The sequence below is a fragment of the Vombatus ursinus genome, unplaced genomic scaffold (assembly GCF_900497805.2).
Source record: "Vombatus ursinus unplaced genomic scaffold, bare-nosed wombat genome assembly UNPS02014801.1, whole genome shotgun sequence".
In the NCBI taxonomy this organism is placed as follows: domain Eukaryota; kingdom Metazoa; phylum Chordata; class Mammalia; order Diprotodontia; family Vombatidae; genus Vombatus; species Vombatus ursinus.
The window spans coordinates 10,443,328-10,465,685 of NW_020954579.1; the positions used below are offsets into that span (position 1 = coordinate 10,443,328).

Genomic DNA, 22,358 nt, shown 5'->3' on the forward strand with positions numbered 1-22,358 from the left:
AGGAGGGTAGGGAAAGTGACCACATGAGTCAAAGTCAGTTGACCAGACGCTGTTGGCTGGACAAGCCTGGTTTCAGACTCCTTGTCCTGTATGGACGTGCACCCTTATGTTTATGGTTTCTGGCTCTATTATGTATAATTACGTATTTGAAGGTAAATGTAGGCTCTGGACCTGCTAGCTATGGTAGATCTGGATCTTTGTGTAAGGATGTTTAGTTCTGTATTGTTTAAGAATTGTGCCCTAGGCAGCTAAATTGTGCAATAGATAGAGTACTTTTCCTAGAGTCAGAAAGACCCGAGTTCAAAACCAGCATCAGACCCTTGGACAATTCACTGAACCTCTGTCTGCCTCAGTTTCTTCAACTGTAAAATAGGGATAATAATAGCACTTACTTCTCAGGGGTTTTATGTTGATCAAACTCTCTTAAGTTTAATCTGTATTATTAACATTTTATCCATCATTTTCTTAAGTCTAGACAATTAAAATAATAAATCAATGATGTGAAGTTTGCTAATTTCCAGGGAATAAATGCTTACCCTGAAAATTTAAGAATCAGCCTCAGCAGCTTCAGCACACTCTTGCCTCTACACCTTTTATCCCTTTACAAAGAGTGACAAGTTGTTTGTTTTTTTAATCAGGAGGGACAATGCCATTGGCCGGATCAAAATTTGCCACGCGACTGATGGCCCATAAAAAACAAGTCAAACAGTTTGAGAGAGTTTGAGCTACTTTTGGTGGAGCAGAAGTACACACTCTCCAGGCCTGGAGAGTCAATGAGTCAGTGAGTGACTAGATACAGGAAGCAGCTTTTATGAATATGGCCTCTGGCAACAGAGAACTGACTATGGATTCAACAGAGAACTAGCCCTGGCAGTTGAGAAGTGAGTTGTAGAGAGGATCAGACCCTGGGAACCCACCCTAGTAACCTGCCTAGCAGAAGAGCTATTATTGTTTGTCCTTCCTGAAGACATCACAAAGGTGATGTCTTAACTTGCACGTGAACTAGAGTGAGGCAGAGTGCACAAAGTTGTCAGCCTTGCTCTCTCCTCCAGAGTCCAGCGGCAAGACAAAGGTCAAGCCAACCGGCAATGGCCCAGGATGCAGTGGGTGACCTTGGACTTTCTACATTAAGGTCTTTCCCAGGTCTTAGTTTGTCTGAGGCAACACCCATCAATGACTAGAAGCTAGGTGAGAATTGAGACAAAAGATGGCCCAACTTTCTTTCAGAGTCATTAGAGTTCAGCGACAAGACCATAAGGACTGTCACCCAGGGGGGAGCTTCATGAAGATTCCATAAGGGGAGAAAGGACATTGAGGCCCTATAGTAGTCGAAACTTGAATTACCTTGGGTACCTGCATTCCCTACATATGTGCCTCATTACCATTATACTCTATAACCACTTTTTTCGTGTGTATTTGTGGGAGATTGTGCCCCAGGTTTATTGGGGGGGAGGAAGGAATGTTTTGTAGCTACTGTTCTTACTATGCCATCTTAATAAATGCCTTTGCTTTGATCGCTGTTCTTACTATGCCATCTTAATAAATGCCTTTGCTTTGATCTAGTTGCATCTCCTCTATCACTGTTTAGCGAGAAGATAGACAGTGAGGGCTAATGAGTTATAGCAGTACACACAGGTTATAGCCCTTAGAACCTGAGTTAGCAACTGTCCATTAGGTGACCCAACATGCTGGATTGAGTGCCGTGTAGGAGTGGTGGTCCACAGGCAGTACTACATATAGAACTATTAATACATATACGATGCCATATGCCTTTCTCAGAGAAGTTTGACACCAGCTTATAAGCTGCAATTTCATTTATGGGATAGAAAATCATAGACTTTGATGTTGGAGGTCAGAGATAGGGAACTGAACTCCAGAGACTGGCAATGGGGTCTCAGATCCTAGAGTTACAGAATATTACAGCTGGAAGAGACCACATGATCACAATATAAGCTGTCCCAAACTCTTCATCTTACAGATTAGGAAAATAAGGTCTGGATAGCAGAAATGACTTGTTCTAGGTCATTCGACTAGTCAGTGGCATTCAATTCTCCTCGGTAAGCTTTCTGTTCTACCTCCCTGCTAATGTCCTGAAATGTGCTTATGTGTAGGAAGAGGGATTTCATAATTTTCTAGTAAAATGGACAGAGAGACTATCTTTTCAGCCCAAGAACTATAGGAGACGTTGGGAAAACATGTTGACATCTAGGAAAATTCCTCCAAAATGGGAGGCCAAGGAGCTCCTTAGGAAACTGCTTAAATAACCAGTCACAGAAACTTGGCTCTGAAAAGTGGTTGGCCCTGATAATTCTTGTCTTCATTACTCAGAAGGGTTCTTCATTGGGACACAGAGAAAAAGCTGATCTCCCTTAAAAAGGAAAAAGGAGGTTTGCTTGGAAGAAGCTGGTTTGATTGAGTTAAGGGTCTACTTAGTGCAAGGCACAATACAGTGCTAGTCACCCCATATACAAAGCTAGATGTAACACAGGTCCTGCTCCCAAGGAGCTTACAGTCTATATTGGAGATGGCAAGGGAAGACCAAGTACATAAATAACTTTGGTTTGAGGGAGATTGAAATGAGTGCAGGAGAGAGATCCAAGCACAGCACTATGAGAATTTGGAAGTGGCAGGGATCAGCCAGGGAAGCTGATCTAAGTTGAGGAAGAAGGATTTTCCTGAATAAGCCAAGTCTCAGTCCCTTTGACCTCCAGCTTAGTACGTCTGGCCTAATTTGACTGTCCCACTCCTGCCCCCTGTCATCAATGTTTCTCTGCTTTCTGGAGAGCATTACTGTGGCACCTAACCTTGGAACAGTTAAGACAAATCCTAGAATTTATTCCTTATTCCTTTGCCCTTTGGAAAAGGAAAAGGGGAGGATGCTTGAGAGGGTTCCAGGAGGTCTCACTTCTTTTTCCCAGCACTGCTTGGACTCCAGCTCTCCTCAGCCATAGGCTTTAAGGCCTTTTGGAAAGAGGAAGTTTTAGGTTGTAGTAGAACTAGGCAGGTGCAAAGGGTGCAGCTGCTTTGGGTGTGTCGCCAGCTGGAATGTAGAGGAGTTAACAGTAAAAATAAGGATTTCAACTTTTGACTTTTCACTTAAAAAGTGCTTTGCGACATTGTCTTTTTTTTTTTTAGGCAATTAGGGTTAAGTGACTTGCCCAGGGTCACACAGCTAGTGTCAAGTGTTTGGTCTGAGGTCAGATTTGAACTCAGGTCCTCCTGACTTAGGGCTGGTGCTCTATCTACCGCACCACCTAGCTGCCCCCACGACATTGTCTTATTTGGTCCCCATAGCAGTGCTGTGTGGTAGGCAGGACAGGTTTGTTTTTATTTTTTATTTTTTATTTTTTTTTCTTGCTTGGGATTTTGATTTTGTTTCCGTTGGGAATTCTAATCTGGACATCCCCTCCACCAGCTACTTGTCTGCAACTTAGAGTCTGCCTGGGACAGAGACATTAAGTCTCTTGTTTGGTCACAAAGCCAACGAAGCAGGTCTTAAACCCAGATCTTTTTGACTTCAAAGGTGACCTCCTCTATATACTGTGCTGTGCTGACTCCAAGATAGGTATTATCTCCATTTTTATAATGGAAACTGAGACCCAAGGAGATAACAGTGGCTTTCTTGAGATCATATAACTAGTAAATGATATGTAGGGCCAAGACTTCCACCTGGGTGTTCTGACTCCAAGTCTAAGGTTCTTTCTACCATACCGCAAATCAATTCACCTCTCTAGGCCTCAGTTTCTTCATCTGTAAAATGAGAGGGCTGGGCCACATAGGTTTATAAGGTTTAGTTCTAAGTTCTATGACTCTTGAAGGGGCATTATTTCCTCTCTTTTTGTATTTCTGTTCATTCATCACCTCCCCCTAATCTGTGTATTACAGGTCTTTGTTGTATACAGTGTTGTTTTGTGATTATTCAGTCATTTTCAGTCATGTCTGACTCTTTGTGAATCCATTTGGGGTTTTGTTGGCAAAGACACTGGAGTGGTTTGCCATTTCCATCTCCAGCTCATTTTATAGATAAAGAAACTGAGGCATACAGGCTTAAGTGGCTTGCCCAGGGTCACACAGCTAGCAAGTGTCTGAGATCAGATTTGAACTAGGAAAGAGGAATCTTCCTGACTCTAGGCCTGGCGCTCTATCCACTAAGCCACTATTGTATACAATGGGTGCTTAATAAATGTCTGACTAACCTAAAGTCTAGTCATGTTTATTTAGTGAATTTTGGGTTAGATGTGGAAGTACTTATGTAGAGGAAGACAGAACAAGGTGTGTGTGTGTGTGTGTGCGCGCGTGTGTGCTCGCGAGGCACGCAGAGAAGGAGACAATGGTCTACATCTCTGGAAACTCACACAGAATGAAAGAGTTCATAATTATACATGCGACCCCAACTAGTCTCTAATCCCTTTATATCTTTTTTTCCAGGGGCCAATGTCTGTACCAACCGGGGGGTGAGTTCCTGCCAGCAGTGCCTTGCTGTGAGCCCTCTCTGTGCCTGGTGCTCAGACGAGGTAAGGAGCAGACATGTCCCCTCGCATCTGCTTAACTAATTCTTGTTCCAGAAGCTGTGTAGGAGCTCAGCTCCCTGTTTTACAGAAAGCTAGGGAGAATTCTGCTCACTGCTGATGTGGAAGAAAATGGAGGCTCTAATTAGGGAATGGAGCTTCTCAGTCTTATACAGCTACTTTGGGGCAGAACCATGAATAGAACCTAGGAATCAGACTCAGACTCCATACTTCACTCCACCTGGGTACCCTGGCGTTGACTGCAAATGGGCAGTGGTCCCTTTCTCTCTTTGGTGACTTTCTTTTGGGAGTGGAATTATGAAGAAAAAAAAGGAATGGCATGGGATCCAAATAAGGAGGAGAAGGATATAGGGTAGCATTTGGAGGTGGAGATGCTTGACTATAGAAATCTCAAGAATGAACAATGCAAACCAAAAAAGAAATCTACTATAAGTGCTGGAAAGATGTTTAGTCCAAGAGAAATTGTGGATCAAAGCTTCTGACCCTGTGGTGTGGAGTGGTGAGAGGATTAGCTATGTCCAGGCATGGGTCTGTGGCAGGGGTGGGGAACTTGCAGCCTTGAGGCCACCTGTGGCCCTCTAGGTCCTCAAGTGCGACCCTTTGACTGAATCTAAACCTAACAGAACAAATCATTTTGGGGCCACATATATATATCTGAGGGTATGAGTATTTCTTTATGACTGGGGCACAGAGACTTGTGGTGATAAGAAGAGGCTAATTAACAATTCTAGATCACCCAACAATGCAGAAGGCCCATGATGTAGGGTTGATGAGATTCTGACACATTTTCTTCGATGTTGAAGTACGTGTTGCAGAAAGTAAATTGGGTTTGGCATCAGAAGACTCAGGTTCAAATCCTGATTCCAGCACTTCACACAATGCCTGGCACATAGTAGGTGCTTAATGAATCTTTAATGATCGAAAAGATTACTGATTGATTTTGGTACTCACTCTTGTGTGACCTTGGGTAAGTCTTTTCCTGTCATTATCTTCATCTCCAAAATGAAGGCCAGGAGTAACGGTTCTCTGAAGTTTCCAGCCTATAATCTTTTGAACCTATCCGCAGAAGGACCCTAAGCTTTCTGCCTTCTCTCCAAGAACTGGAGCTGCCCCCATTCCAGTTACATCTTTAGGACAAGACTTTTTAACCACTCAAACTAGACTTATCACCCCCTTTTCTCTTCTTCAGCCTTAAGGTACTTCCTGATGCCCAAGTGGTGACTGATCTCTTCAGAGAGTTTCCAAAAAAGGAAGTCTTATTAGGTCTGACCAGGAGCCAGAAGAAGGAGTACCATTGTATTTATCCCAGAGCAAGAGGACAGCTGGGTCAGCAATACTTGGCTTTGTCTGCTGGTTTGGCTTCAGTGTTTCTCTGCTCGAGTCCTGCTCTGAGATATAGCTCATCTGGGCCACATTGTCTTAGATGAGCCAATGAAACTTTCCCTGGTGGGAGCAATGGTTTTCTCCCCATGCCTGCCCTGCCCTGCCCTTGTCAATCCAGCCCTCCCCACCATTCCCTTCCATTCCCCTGAGTTTCATGTGACTCTCCCATTTCCCATTTCAATCTCCCTCCTCTTCTCTGAACTTCAACCTTTCTTGGGTTTTCTTTTGAGGATTTTACAGCCTGTTTTGCAAGTGCCTCCCACGATGGGATGAGAAAGAAGAGTCAGGGAAGGGGAGTAGATTTCAACCTGGACTGTAATTGTAGAAGGAGAGGTTTCTGTTTTATAAACAACAATAATAGAAATCTAAGATCACTCCTTCATGGCTAGAAGAGACAGCCAAAGTCTGTTCCCTTCCCCTCTGTCCAAAATTAGGAGAAAATAGAAACAGTTAAGGACCCAAAGGAGAGAGATATAGTAGATAGAGAACTGGTCTCAAAGTCAGGAAATTCTGAGTTCAAGATCCACTCTGGCTGTGTGATACCAAACAAATCCCTTAACCTCTCAGTGCTCTGGGAAGTTTTCTAAGGTAGGAAGGTGTAGAGAAAGCAGGACCTGCATTGGTAGAGGGAGTTCTTTGAACCTTGGCTTCCATGTATCCTTGAAATCCCAAGTCCAGTCCCTATCCCTAAGGACTAAACAGATCCAGGAAAAGAGCATATCTTTTGCAGGACCACCCCTTCTTGCTCCCACCACTCCTACTGTTCTGGGTGGGCATAATCCCTACATGGGGGAGTTCCTGATAAGGAAATGAGGGATGTGTTCCTTTAGATAAAGAAACTATTTTTCAGAGATACCAATGGAGGACACAGGGGAAATCCTGGCAAATTCCATGCTTGTGGTTAGGGAATGTTGACTGCTGGTATTCCGTGAGTGGAAAACAAGGAGATGAGTTTGTTCATGTGGAGAAGTCAAATCAGGAGACCAGCCAAGAAATTCCCTTGGAAAGTGGAAATGGGAGAATGGGAAATTCTGTGGTTTATCAAAAAAAAAAAATGACTGTCGTTGAGTAAGGCGAGGAGATGGAGAAAGAAATAGAGGAAAAAGGGAGGGGAAGGACAGAGAAAGCCAGGTTTAATGGGGACTTAAATGTATCAGTGGGAAATATTAGTGGGGAATGGTGGGGGGGGAGGATAGGGAGGGAGGAATATATTGTCTAAAGAGACGGGAAGTAGAAATCCAGAATTGTGTCCAGGTAATTTCCTAAGCAGGAGGACATTCTCTAAGCATGGGCAAGAGTCCCACAGAATGCACAGGTAGGGATGCGTACTTCTTTTATCGTTGCCATTTCTGTGCCTATGGGTGTCCAGTCCAGTAGGCTCGTACAACGTCAGGTGAGAGTTTTTTCCCATTTATCTCCCTGAATGACTCCTTCCCCTCCCCTCAGGAACAGAATACTTTGGATTGAGGAAAGTGTATAAACCAGACAAGATTAGGAGTGAGCAATCTCTCGTGTTTGTATGTTGTGGGTGGAATGTTTGAATGTATGCCAAATGACCCTTCAGCCTTGCTGCTTTCCTTCCAATGCCATCCCATGGACTGGTTGAAGCCTAGAAAAAAGACTTTAAATTTGCCACATGCCTAGGAGGAGAGCACATGCTGGATTGCCTTTGGGAAATTGCAGAGTTCCTTTAATGATACCATGGAAACAAAGGCCCATCTTTTTAATACCACCATTCTGCTGGTCTTGCTCTATTGCAGTAAGACATACAAAACTCTCCAAAGAATTAAAAATGAATATCACTCAGAAAGTAACGAAAGGGTACATGGTGGGTAGGAGCAGGCTACAGCATACAACCAATGGGAACTTCAAAGAAAAGAAGTAAAAATGTATATATTGGGAAAAGGAACAGGCTAGTCATAGGGCAAAGATAAGGGATGACTCCGGCTGTTTCCTGTTCTAAAGAAAGCTCTAGGCTGAGAGTCAGAAGACCTTATTTCAAGCTCAAGTTCTGCCACTTGGTTATTATGTGGACCTAAATCAATCATTTGGGGACAGCTAGGTGACACAGTGTGTAGCTGCTGGGCCTGGATTCAGGAAGACCTGAGTTCAAATCTAGTCTTGGACACTTACTGGCTGAGTGACCCTGGCTGAGTCACTTAATCCTCTTTGCCTCAGTTTCCTCATCTGTAAAATGATCTGGAAAAGGAAATGGCAAACCTCTCTGGTGTCTTTGCCAAGAAAATCCTATGGACAGTATGGTCCATGGGGTCATGAAGAGTTGGATATGACTGAACCAGGATGCTTCTCTCATCATTAATCCCATTTATAGACGAGAAATTTGATAGGGAGGTCCAGTGATTTATTCACAGTCACCTAGCTATTGAGTCATTGGAATTGAGTTTGAATTAAGGTCTTCAGACTCCTGACTAAAAGATCTTTATTTAGAACATGTGGTAGGGTGTTTTCATTTATCTTTGTCATATGTAGGCCTATATCCAGTCCAGCAGGCATGTGTAACTTTAGGTGTGAGCTTTTCCCATTTATCTTGTTGAATGACTTAGACATCACTTTTCTCGCCTCCTTGTGATTCAGTCATCTCATTTGCATCATGGTGGTGGTGGTAGAGGAATAATGCCCCTATCTTCCATCCCTTTCCTACTTTCTATCCCTTTCCTGTTTTATACTACCTCTTCAACCTGAGTGGTTAAGAAAAATGACTTTTTTTTTTTGGTGGGGGAAGGTGAAGGCAATGGGGGTTATGTGACTTGCCCTGGGTCACACAGCTATTGTCTGAGGTCAGATTTGACCTCAGGTCCTCCTGACTCCAGGGTCAGTGCTCCATCCACTGCGCTGTTTAGCTGCCCCTAAGATGACTTTTCTAAGTAAGAAACAACTAGATGGCCTAGTGAAAGGAGTGGGAACTTATAGTCAAGAAGTCCTTAGTTCAAATTCTGCCTCAAACATTGGCAGTGTGACCCTAGACAAGTAATTTCACTTCTCTCAGCTTCAATTTCCTCACCTGTAACACTTACCTTACAGGGTTGTTGTGAGGATTGAAGTCCTTTAACTTCTCTCAGCCTCAGTTTCTTCATCTATAAAATGAAAATGAGCAACTATGTGGCACAGTGGATAGAGTGCTTGGCCTGGAGTCAGGAAGACTCTTGAGTTCAAATCTAGCCTCAGAGACTTACTGTGTGACCTTGGGCAAGTCACTTAACCCTGTTTGTCTCAGTTTCCTCCTCTGTAAAATGAACTGGAGAAGCAAATGGTGAACTTTGCCAAGTAACTTTGCCAAGAAAACTCCAAATGGGGTCACAAAGAGTCCAAAATGACTGAAAAATGACTGAACAGCAGCAAAACTGGAGATAATATTAGCTTTCCTCACAGGGTTGTGAAGATTAAATGGGATAAGTCATCACTGTCTTCCCTATTAGAATGTGAGCTCTTTGAGGGCAGGGGCCATGTTTTTGTCTTTCTTTGTATCGCTAGCACTTAGCAGAGTGCTGGGCACAGAGTAAATAAGCATTTAATAAATACTTATTGACTGACTGAGTGACGGCTTACGTCACTACCTATTTGATCTAAGGGCTATTAACAAGAGCTGAGTTGTGCGGTTGCCCAGTGTATTCCTGACCCTTGACTTCAGTGACTATGAAAAGAGCCGCACAGGGATGGGAAATAGTTTTTAGTTTTTAGTGTTTCTATCTCTGAGGAAATTCATGACAAACCACAAGGACCAGCAGCAGAGTCAAACACGTTGGCTTTACTTCCTTGAAAGCTATCACTTTTGGAAAGACGGACTGGCCAATTTCTGGGCAACCAGATCCTATCCTGCCCATTCCAGCCTTCCAACTTGCAGGTTTATTGTGAATTGGTTGTTCCTCATGGATTTTCCCGGTTTCTCCCTTCCCTTCCTCTCTCCAGTAGGCAGCTAAAAAGAGCCCTTCCCACCTGCCCCCTGGCTCGCCTATTTTTTGCCTTTTTTGGGATAAGGTTCTCCCTCTGGGGCCTTGTGGGCAGCTGGAGTCTGTGATAAGGTGGACTTTTTTTTTTTTTTTAGCAGAAACAGGGCTGGAAAGAGGCGGGGTGGACAGAGGGAATTTGCAGTCAGTCAGCAGGCATATATTAAATGCTTACTGTGTGCCAGGCACTGTGCTAAAGTTATGGTGGTACGAAGAAAGGAGAAAAAAAAAAGCATTTCCTACCCTGAAGGAGCTCACAGTCTGATGAGGGTGACTGCATGCAAATACTTATGTACATATAAGATAAATTAGAAGTAATATCAAAAGGACTAGCAGTGAGGGGAACTGGGGAAAGCCTCCTGAAGAAGGGGAGATTTGAGCTGAGTCTTAGAGAAATACAGGAAAGCCAAGAAGGCAGAGATGAGGAGGAAGAACATTCCAGGCCTGAAAAACAGGGTCATTGAAAGGAGAATGTGCACCCAGAGCTGAAATACCCTGTGAAATTTGCTCTCATGTCCCGCTCAGGGGTAAGAGGCAATGGAATTTAGAAAAGGGATTCTTTTTGCCTCATACATTAGACAGTAAGTGCGAGAGAGGGTATTTGCTTTTTTTTTTTTAAACTCAATTTTACTTTCAGTTCCAAATTTTTTCTCTCATACCTCCCTCTCTACATACCTCCCACTCCTCCCACTGAAAAACAAGAAAAACCAAAACCCATTACAAGTATGTATGGTTAAGGAAAACAAATTCCTTCATTAGCCACATGGGAAGGGTATTTGAAATGGGACGATTCTGGTGCCTGTTCTCATGCCCCAGTGCTAACCATGATGCCCAGTCTTACAGAGCTGATGGGGAGAGAGAGAGAGAGAGAGATGGTAATGGATCCTAACTTCTGCGACTAGCTTTCACTTCCTACCTAAGCCCGGTTTATTTATTCATTTAACTGAAAAATTTTTAAAGGGCTTATTTCTGTAGCACTTTCCTCACAGCATCCGTATGAAGTAGGTAGTCCAAACCTGATCATCCTCATTTTGTATATGAGAAAGCTGAGGTTAAAAGATGCTCCTTGCTACTGTGTTAGCTATAGTGATGAAAGAAGAGAAGGGAATTGAAAGAATGAGCATTGACAAAGAATGATCTCTTAGTTGCCAATTCCAATGCCCTGTTCTCAATCCTCATTCTCCCTGGTCTCTCTGCAGCCTTTGACATTGCTGACCACACCCTCCTCCTGGATACTTTCTTCTCTCTACATTTTCCAGACACCACTCTCTCTCGGTTCTCCTCCTACCTATCTGATCGCTCCTTCTCTGTCTCCTTTGCTGGATCCTCCTCCAGAGCCCGCCCTCTAACTGTAGGTCTCCCTCAGGGTTCTTTCTTGGGCCCTCTTCTCTTCTCCCTCTATAATACTTCACTTGGTGATCTCATCATCTCTTGTGGATCTAAATACTATCTCTAGACGGATGATTCTTATATCTACTTATCCTGCCTCAATCACTCTGCTGACCTCCAGTTTCACATCTCCAACCACCTTTCAGACACCTCAAACTGGATGTCTCATAGACATCTTAAACCCAAAATGTCCAAAACAAAGCTCTATCTTTCTCCCAAACCCTCCAGCCCCCTTGCCCCACCTTCACTGTTACTGAAGGTAAGTAACTATCAGCCCAATCCCTCAGGCTTTCAACCTAGTAGAATACAATTCTGAATTCCTCACTATCTCTCACCCCCTCCCCCTATCCAATCTGTTGCCAAGGCCTGTCGATATCACCTTTGAATTTCTCTCAAATACACCCCCTTCTCCCCTCTGGCACTGCCACCATTCCAGTTCAGACCTTCATCATCTCACACCTTGATTGCTACAGTCAGCTGACGGTTGGTCTGACTGCTTCAAGTCTCTCCCTACATCCTCCATTCAACCACCAAAATGATTTTCCTAAAGCGCAAATCCAATCATATCATCCCTTACTCAATAAACTCTAGGGGCTTCCTATTGTCTCCAGAATCAACTACAAAATCCTTTGTTTGGCATTCAGAGTCCTTCGTAACCCAGCCCCTCCTACCTGAACAGTCTTCTTACCCCTTACTCCCTAAGATGTGCGCTTCGATCCAGTGACGGAGGCCTCTTGGCATTCCCCAAACAAGTCGCTCCATCTCTCAGCTCTAGCCATTTTCTCTGGCTGTCCCGGGTGCCTGGAATGCTCTTCCTCCTCCTCTCAGATTACTGACCTCCCTGATTTCCTTTAAGTCACAACTAAAATTCCTTCTCCAGGAAGTCTTCCCTAGCTCCTCCTAATCCCATGCCTTCCCTCTATTAGTTATGTCCTATTCACCTTGTGTATAGCTTGCTTTGTATAAATTTGTTTGCATGTTGTCTCCCCCATTAGACTGTGAGATCCTTGAGGGCAAGGATTGTCTTTTGCTTCTTCTTGTATCCCCAGCACTTAGAGAAGTGCCTGATACATAGTAGATGCTTAGTAAATGTTGATTAATTGTAATGATTGTGTATATCGTTTTCTTGGCTTTTCTTACTTCACTCGGCATCAGTTCATATAGATCCTTCCATGCTTCTCGAATGTATGTGATGATGGATTTATTACATATATAATATGTTGTGGCACAATAATATTCCATTCCATTCAGGTACCACAATTTGCTTATCCATTCCCCAATTTATGGGCATCTATTTTGTTTCGAATTCTTAGCTATCATGAAAAGTGCTGCTACAAATGATTTAGAGTATATAGGCACTTTCTTCTTATCAAGGGCTTGCTTGGGGTGTAAGCTCAGTAAAGGAGTCTCTGTTTCAAAAGGTATGGATATTTTAGTCACTTTATTTACATAATTCCAAATTGCTTTCCAAAATGGTTGTTATAGCTCCATCAGCAATGTATTAGCCATGCCTATCCTTCCGCAACCCTTCTAACACTAACTATTGCTGCTTTTTGTCATTTTTGCTAATTTGCAGGGTGTGAGTTGAAACCTCACATATATTTTAATACAGATATGGGCTCACATTTCAATTTACATGTATCTTATTATTAGTGATTTGGAGCACCTTTTATGTCATTGTGAATACTTTGTAGTTGAAAAGAGGGAAAATGATGTATTTGTAGATGATAGGATGACTTCGAGAATTACCAGAGTGGTTAAGCAACTTGCCCATGGTCACACAGCTAGCAAATAGCAGAGCCAGAATTTTTCCTTTAAGCCTAGCATTTTACCAATAATATTGCCCTTCTTCATTCTTGGAGCACCTGCTACATGCAAGACACTGTGCAAGGTATACAAGGTAGGGGAGAGAAAGTTGAATAGTCTAGAGAAATTGATTTAGGTCAGAAGTACAAAAGTCAAAGTTTTAAAATTCTACATTTTGGCTTTGCAAGGTTACATGGAAACTATTCATTCTCCCAAGTTCTTGCCCTGTTAACTAGAAGGATGGGCAAGAGAGTGAATGGGGATTCATTGAGATCCTACATTTCACGGTGTAGTGATGAAGCTGGCTTTGTAGTCCAAGGACCTGGGATTGAATCCCAGTAAATCCTGAGTAATCTTGGACAAGTCATTGAACCTCTCCACACCATAGTTTCCTCATCTGTAAAATGTAGGTGAGTTGACCTGGATTAGGGGTTCTTAATCTGGGGTCCATGAACTTGGATTTTAAAAACATTTTGATAACTGTATTTCAATATAGGAATATATCCTATGCCCCTGCAATATGGCTGATGGTTCCTGACTACCACCCCCCAAACCTTTGGGGGAAGGCAGCCAAAGAAGAGGTCTGACATAGCAATTTGACCCTGGGGTTGATCAGAAGAGGATCCAGGAAGATCACTGTGTGAAGAAAGTCCCCTTACCTAAGTTTGTGCCCTAAGCCAAAGCCCTGGTTATCCTGCCCTACTCTTTTGTAGCTTTAGTCTTTTGGTCAAAAATAATTAGTTTCCTTTGTAATTTTATTTTTTTGTTTTAAAATGTTATTGAGAGAAGGGATCCATAGGCTTCACTAGACTGCCAGAAAGGTGTCTATGACACAAAAAAGGTTAAGATGGTCTAGATGGTCTCTAAGGCCTATCCCAACCTGTCATCCTATGAATAACTATCCGTAACTAACAAATGACCTTTGACAAGTCACTAGACGTTCATAGATTTCAGTTCCTTCATCTGTACAATGAGCAGCATTAAACTAGATGATCTTTAAGGTTATTTCTCATTCTAACAACTTATGAATTCATTTTGGGGAAGAATTTTGCCCACCTCTCCCTGACAGATAATTATAACCTTGACCTTGACCTTGACTCTTTTTTTGGGTCTTCCTCAATATGGTTTCTTCCAGTCCTGTTCCTCTTCCTCCTTCCTGCTCCTCTACATTGGTCTTTATGCTACAGAGAAGCTAATGAGACTGATATCCTACGAAAGTAAAGGCAATTAGTAACGATAATAGCAATAATATTAATAATAAAAATGATAGCTAGCATTTGAATAGTGCTTTAGGGTTGAAAGTGTTTTACAAGCATTATCTCATTTGTTGTTCGCTGCAACCCTGTAATATAGGTGTTATTATTTTTGTTCAGTCACGTCCCACACTTTGTGACCCCATTTGGGGTTTTCTTGACAAAGATACCAGGGTGGTTTGCCACTTCCTTCTCCAGCTCATTTTACAGGTGAGGAAATTGAGACCAACAGGGTTAAGTGACTTACCTAGGGTCACACAGCTAGGAAGTGTCTGAGGCTGGATTTGAACTCAGGAAGAGGAATCTTTCTGACTCCAGGCCCAGTGTTGCCCAGGTTCTATTATCCATACTTACTACTAATAAACCTAGGCTCAGAAAGGTTATGTGCCTTGCCCAGAGTCAAACAGTCAATATGTGCCGAAGGCAAGACTTAAACCCTGGTCTTCCTGAATTCAAGGCCAGCTCTGTCCATGATTCCATTGTCTCTTATCCTGGGATATATGGCTATTTAGTTTGTAAAGAATGGAGGAGAGGAGTTTGTATAGGTAACTATGTCATAGAAAGGGTTTTCCAGTTTTTCAGTCAGTTACCCTCATGCTGATATTTGGTCCGCACGGTTATGATCTAACACAGATATGGGCTCACATTCAAGGAATGTGAGAGCTGGAAGGGATCTTAGAGATTTACTCCCCTCATTTTACAGGTGAGGAAACTGGGGTCCAGACAGAGGGATTTACTGGCCTAAAGTCACATACCTAGTGAATGCTAGAGCCTTTGTTAGAATGTGGGTCTTTTGCAGAGCTATAACTAAAAGTTCTTGTTTCTATGACAAATTCAAAGGGGAAGATGACAGAGCAGAGGATAGTTGGCTATGGGGGAAGATATCAGGAGAAGGGGCAGCCATGTACCAGAGAATCCGTATTGTGCTCCTGTAGTATGGCTGACGGTCTCCAACCTCCCCCTACCTTCAACCCCCAGGAGATGGTGACCAAAGGAGAGGGGTGGCATAGCAATGGGATCCTGGGGTGGACCAGAAGGAAACGAGCTATAGTAGCTCATTGTGTGAAGAAAGTATCCTTACCTATATTGGTGCTCTGGACCAAAGCTTTAGTTGTCTTGCCCTAGTTATAGCTTTGGTCTTTTGATTTCCAGTGCATCATCCTTTTTAGTAAGCCATGCTACCTGCACACACCTCCCCCTGCCCCACATCCCACATATACTATACACGTGCCATTGAAGGGATTCCCTTAAGATTTAATGTGTGTGTTAGGATGCCTAAAAGTGGGATAATTGCACTTTGTTCGTTTTTAGGGAGAAGAAGGGAGCATTAAAGATCTCAGCCCCCTACGTCCTCAGATTAGTGATCTGACATGCATATGTGCCCAGCCACCTTTGGTACTCTGCAAACTTGTTCCCAAAAAAGCACTGAATTTGAGTCCAAGAGTCCCAGATCTGCTTCTTCATATGTTTATGATCTTGGACAAATCATTGAATCTTTTTGCTTTGATTCCTCATCTGTAAGATAGTAAGATTGGGTTAGACCAAAGGTTGTAAGCTTTTTTTTTTTTTTGTATCATGAGCCTCTTTGGCAGTCTGGTGGACTTTTTCCTCAGAATAATGTTAAGTGTTTAAAAGTGTATACATAGGATCACAAGGGAAGCAAAGTATACTGAAACAGTGATCAAAAGATTAAAAAAAAGTCCACAGGGGTAGCTAGATGGTGCAGTGGATAGAGCACCGGCCCTGGAGTCAGGAGGACCTGAGTTCAAATCCGGCATCAGACACATAACACTCACTAGCTGCGTGACTTTGGGCAAGTCACTTAACCCCGACTGCCTTACAAAAAAAGCCCACAAAGCCTAGGTTAAGAAACGCTCGGACTAGATGATGCTTGAGGTCTTTTCCAGAAGGACGTCTATTATCCTCCAATTCCATCCATGCACAGGCACCTCCTGTAGCTTTTTTGTTGATTCAGTTTGTCTGTTCTTTCACTGAGCTTCCTCCCCCACCCCAGTATTCTAATGTGTCTTAGAAGACACTCAAAGCTGTGCTGAAGAGCCCCGAGGGAAAAAGGGTGTTAGAATTGGCTCTGGCTCAAAATTTGAGTCTGGGGGCTCCTATCTTCTAGGATGTTGCTCCAGGCTCTTCCCGCTGTGACCTCAAAGAGAACCTGCTGAAAGGAGGATGTGCACTTGAATTCACTGAATTTCCAGTCAGTCATATCAACGTCCTGGAAGCTAGACCTCTCAGTAATACTGGTTCTGGAGATACTTCCAAGATCACCCAAGTCAGCCCCCAGAAGATTGAGCTTCGACTGAGGCCGGGTAAGACGTGGGAGGGAGCCTCCCCATCCCATTCAGGTAAACCCTGAGCAGGCTATGGATACCAGGAACCAAAGAGTTCAGGACAGGGATTGGGTGTGAGGGCTACAGTAATGTAAGTGATGGAAAATTAGGTGGATGGGTAGGGAATGGTGGATGGTGGAGAAGTAAAGAATTATGGAGGAGTAGAGATTTGGGGATGGAAGATGAGAATAGAGAAAATGAGGGGCAAGGGATAGGGATATATCAGGATAGAGGGATGAGGGGGTCAGGACAGAGGTTAAAACTGCCCATTTGGGATCACTGAGTTTAAAACTTTCTAATCAAATCGATAATGTACCAGGGAGCTATGTGCTAGGCAACGAGGAATGTCCAAAGAAATAGATAACAAGGTCTCTGTTCTCAATCAGCTTATAATCTAGTCTTGTTTGACTCAGGTTCTGGGTTCTGGTTGGTAATAGACAAGACAAAGAGGAGAGATCAGAGTCTCTGGAGGATGGAAAGTGGAGAAAAAAGGAGGAAAGAATGTAGAATGACTGGAGAAGAAAGGATAAGAGACAGGAGGAAGAGAACAGAAGATGCTTAGGGATAAGCAAGAGGACAGAGTACCTACAAAAGGCATGGTTACATCATACGTCATGAGGCACCCAAATGAAACACTACATTGTATAGAATCATATTATAGGCCCTTCCAAGGTACAAAGAGAGAAAAGAAAGGGTCCCTGTCTCCAGGGAAGTCATAGTTTCATTGTGGAAACAATATACATTTACCTAAAATCATGAAGAAGCAACATGGTCTAGAGGAAAAAATTCTGATCTTGGTATCAGATAAATCTAGGTTTGAGGTCTTCCTCTACCTCTAACGGTGTAACTCTGGACAAATTATGGACTCTTCTTCCAGCCAGTCAGTCGTGACCAATGCTCCATGACTCCATTTGGGGTTTTCTTGGCAAAGATACTGGAGTGGTTTTAGTCATATCCTTCTCCAGATCATTTTACAGATGAGGAAACTGAGGCAAACAGGGTTAAGTGACTTATCCAGGGTCACAAAGCTAGTAAGTGTCTGAGGCCTGATTAAACTCATGTATTTCTGACTCTAGGCCTGGCACTCCATCCACTATGCCACCTAGCTGCTCCAACAGGAGAAACCGGTGTTCACATCCCCTCACCTTCTAGTTGTTTGACCCTGGGGAAGTCAATCTCTCTGGATCTCAGTTATCTCCTCTGTAAAATGGGAATGATATGGCTTGCATTTTCTATTTCACACAATTATTAGGGGAAAACTGCTTTGTAAATTGTAAAGAACAAGGTAAAGGGAGTGTTATCAAATGTGAATGGGAGAGTACATCAGAAGTCTGCTAGTCTGGTCCACGCCCAATGCAGCAATCCCCTCTCTAAAGTCCCTTAAAGATGGTCAGCATACTACTTCATAAGTGTGGTGGATAATAACTGAGGAAACAATTCAAGCTCTATGATTTATCAGCAGAACAGGCATAATAAATGGTTCCATGGACTTCCCAGTCAGTCCAAAGACCTTGAATACAGAGTGAGACAGATTTTTTTCTATTAAAAACAATGTATCAAATCAGACCAATTAATTAAAAGAAAACAATTAATCAGGATACAAAATTAGGTCATCTGATTTCTAATTGGAGAAAAGAGTAGGGACTTTCCAATTTGAGAGGGGAAAAGCAGACAGGTATATTTCCCTGAAGTTGGAAGAAGAGGTGTCCTACTCCACACCACAAAGAAGAAAGCGGCTTACCACTCCAGCATCTTTGCCAAGAAAACCCCAAGTGGAGTCATGACGTGACTCGGTCATGACTGAAATGACTGACTGGGTTTCTGGTCAGCATAACCTAGGTCCTTAGTTAAAGGTCTCTAAGCAGCAGGTGGAGGTGGTCCACCTTCCCAGACACGCAGGGCCAGGTTCGAACAATGCAGTAAGGTTTTCTCCCATTTCCTGTAATTGAATAAAATTTTCTCACAAGAAAGAAGTTGGACTAGACTCATAACTGGATAGAAAGGGAAGTGAGCTAGTTCCAGAATTGAGTCAGAAGATGGAGTCAGTGTGGTTTACTCAATTCCCACATAGGACAATCCTTTCCATTGGCAGATAGCCCTCATGATTAGAAAGTTCTTCCTTATGATGAGCCAAAAACAAACAATTAACTAAAGATCAATGGGAAAACAAAACGCAAGTGAGTCCAACTTAACCTCTTTGTGGGGAAGCATAGTATAAGATGATCTGAAGGAGGGTGGGGCTAATCTGGTGAGACTTCCTGGAGGAGGTCAATTTTGAACAGGCTTGTGAAGGAATTAACAAGTCAAATTAATTCAAAAAACATTTATTAAGGAATTGCAATGTCTAAGACATTGTCCTGGAGATACAAAGGTAAAACTGAAACAGTCTTTAAAACTGAAACAGTCTGCCCTCAAGGAGCTTATGAGTTTGGTGGGGGGCACATCTGGACAATGAGCTGTGTCTGGAATTGAATAAAAGAAAGAGGATTTGGTCTGGGCTCTATTTGGGAAGCTGCCCGGCACCTTTCTTTCCATTCATGCCGTCAATACCCTAGTTCAGGCTCATATTACCTCTCCACTATCCTATTTCATCAGCCTTCTCATTCAGCTCTCTGTCTCACTTTCCCCACTCCAAATCTTTCTCTACATAGCTGCCAAAATGATTTTCCTAACGAGCAGGTCTTATTATGACATCTTCCTCTGTTCAGTAAACTGCCATGGCTCCCTATTACGTCTAGGATCAAATATGAACTCCTCAGTTTGACATTTAAAGTTCTTCATAATTCCATGCTATCTTTCCATTCTATTTATGCATTCTCTCCCCCAACCCTGCAACTCCTCAAGCTGGCTTTATTGCTCTCACTCAGCACTCTCCATCTCCTATCTTAGGGCTTTTGCATAGGCTGTCCCCCATGTGTAGAACACAACCTCTCCTCACCTAACCTCCTGGAATGCCTGGTTTCCTTCAGAATTCAGCTCAGGCATCACCTTCTGCAGGAAGTTTTTCCTAGTCCCCCAACCCCAGCTGCTAGTGCCTTGTCTCCTAGCGCTGCCTTGTGTGTTTTGTGCATATTCATGTACAAAACACTTTTTTTGGAGTGTGCATACAGAGAATTTTAGTTTTTGAGAAGAACATTTATTGAACACTCAGTCATGAAGGTCACTATTTTTAATCACCAAACTCAAGAAATTGAAATGTAACTTAAATTTTAAAAATTAAGAATGAAACTTAATAAGACTCAAAATACCAAAATTTTTGAGGCATTGGGATACACACATATACACATACATATACACATATACATATGTACATACATATACATATATATGTGTGTATCTATCTATATATACATATATGTGTATATATATATACATATATGTGTGTGTATATATACACATACTGAGCTGGAGAAGGAAATGGCAAACCACTCCAGTATCTGTGCCAAGAAAACTCCAAATGGGGTCATGAAGAGTTGGATGTGACTGAAAAATGACTGAACAACAACGTGTGTGTGAGAGAGAGTGTGTGTGTGTTTGTATGTGTGTGTGTGTGTGTGTGTGTGGTGCTTTTATTCATCATCAAATGGTTGTTGTTCAGTTGTTTTTCAGTCATGTCCAACTCTTCATGATCCCATTTGGGGTTTTCTTGGCGGAGATACTGGAGTGGTTTGTCATTTCCTTCTCCAGCTCATTTTATGGATGAAGAAACTGAGGCAAACATGGTTAAGTGCCTTCCCAGGGTCACACAGCTAGTAAGTATCTGAGGCCAGATTTGAACTCAGGAAGAGGAGTCCTCCTGACTCGAAGCCTGGTACTCTATTCACCCTGCCAGCTAGTTGTTCCATCCTCAAATTAAGGGGGCCAAATAACATGGAGAATCAAAGAAAATTTATCAGTGTTCTAGGAGGATAGCATTTAAACCTGGAGTCTCTCTCTCTCTCCTCTCCACAGACACATATACACATATGTGTATATTCAGATATATAAATGTATATACATATATGTACATGTTCTCTTCCCCATTACATTAGCATGAAAGCATGTTGAGGTCTTTTGTCTCAGTATGCCCAGCACCTAGTGCAGTGTCTGGGACATAATAGATCTGATGGTGATGATAATTACTAGCATTTCTATAGCTCTTTAAGTTTTGCAAAGGACTTTATATATGTTATCTCATTTGATCCTTACAAGAACCCTGTGAAGTAGATGCTATTATTATTCCCATTTTACAGATGAGGAAACTGAGGCTGTGAAGTTAAGTGAATTCCCCAGAGATATATAGGTAGTAGATATCCTGAGACAGGATTTGATCTCGGGTCTTTCTGTATCCAAGTCTAATCTTGTACCTACTATGTTTCCTAGTTCCAACAATTCCAAAATGCCTATCACTATAAAAACCTATTTCTGTAATATCAATTATTTGTCTCATGGAATTATCTGTGGCTCATGGAACACCATAGTCTCAGAATTGAAAGACAACCCAGGTGTACTCTTCCCCATTATAATATGCTGTCCTTGAAAGCCTGGACTGTTTTTTTGCCTTTCTTTGTATCCTTAGTGCTTAGCAAAATGCCTGGTATATAGTAGGTGCCTAATAATTGCTGGTTGACTCACTGACTGACACAGATAAGCAAATTGAAGGTCTTTTGAGGGGGAGAGACCATTTGGGGAATGGGGTGGCAATCAGGGAAGGCGCTAGGGAAGAGATGGCCCCTGAGCTGAACGGGAAAGCCAATGGGGCCCAGAGCCATGTGTGTTCCAGTTGCTATATATGCCTTGGAGTCTGTACTGAAACTTTTGCCTCTCTCCCTTCCAGATGATTCTCAGACCTTCTCGGTGCAAGTGCGGCAGGTAGAAGATTACCCAGTAGACATCTACTATTTGATGGATCTGTCCAACTCTATGCGGGATGACCTGCAAAAAATTCAGTCTCTGGGGACTAAGCTGGCTTCTGAGATGCGCAAGCTTACCAGTAACCTACGCATAGGCTTTGGGGCCTTTGTGGACAAGCCCATGTCCCCATACATGTACATCTCTCCGCCGGAGGCCCTCAAAAACCCTTGCTTTGAGTAAGTCTCTGCTACTGAGACACTGGACAGACCATTGGATGGGATTGACTCCTGGGTCCCGTGTTCAGTACTGTGGCTGCTTTGCTGATGGGTCATGGGCAGGTTTCTTTTACTCTCTGACTCAGCTTCCCCATGTGAGATTTCAGGCTGATCTAGTCAATTTAGGGTGCTACAGAAACTGGTCAATGTCTCAGGGGTGCTTTTATCCATCCTCAAATGAAAGAGCCAAGGTAGTATGGAAAATCAAAGGAAATTTATCAGTGTCCTAGAAGGAATGATGCTGCTGCTAATAATAATAATAATGATAATGATAGCTGCTAGCACTTATATAGTGCTTTAAAGTTTACAAATCACTGTATGTGTTATCTCCTTTGATCCTCATAACAACCCTGGGAAGGTAGGTGCTATTATTACCCCTATTTTACAGATGAGGAAACTGAGGTGCAGAAGGTAAAGTGACTTGACCTTGTTTGAGCATAAGCAAATGCCCATCAACAATCAGCAATAATAATGACAACAATAATAATAGTGGGCACTTTAGAAAGTGTATTTTTTTAATATACTTTATGTGTATTATCTCATTTGATTTGTAGTTAGTTGCCTGTTGTCAATACTTTAG

The 22,358-nt window shown here is 42.7% G+C and overlaps 1 protein-coding gene across 1 annotated transcript in view; it reads left to right on the plus strand.

Annotated features, from left to right (window-relative positions):
• Nucleotides 1–22,358, plus strand: part of ITGB3 (integrin subunit beta 3) — a 79,846-nt gene that overhangs the window by 15,874 nt on the left and 41,614 nt on the right. The window contains exons 2-4 of the mRNA XM_027873062.1: nucleotides 4,429–4,514; nucleotides 16,454–16,649; nucleotides 21,487–21,739. Coding sequence (XP_027728863.1) covers nucleotides 4,429–4,514; nucleotides 16,454–16,649; nucleotides 21,487–21,739 — 535 coding nt within the window. The remainder of the gene's footprint in view (nucleotides 1–4,428; nucleotides 4,515–16,453; nucleotides 16,650–21,486; nucleotides 21,740–22,358) is intronic.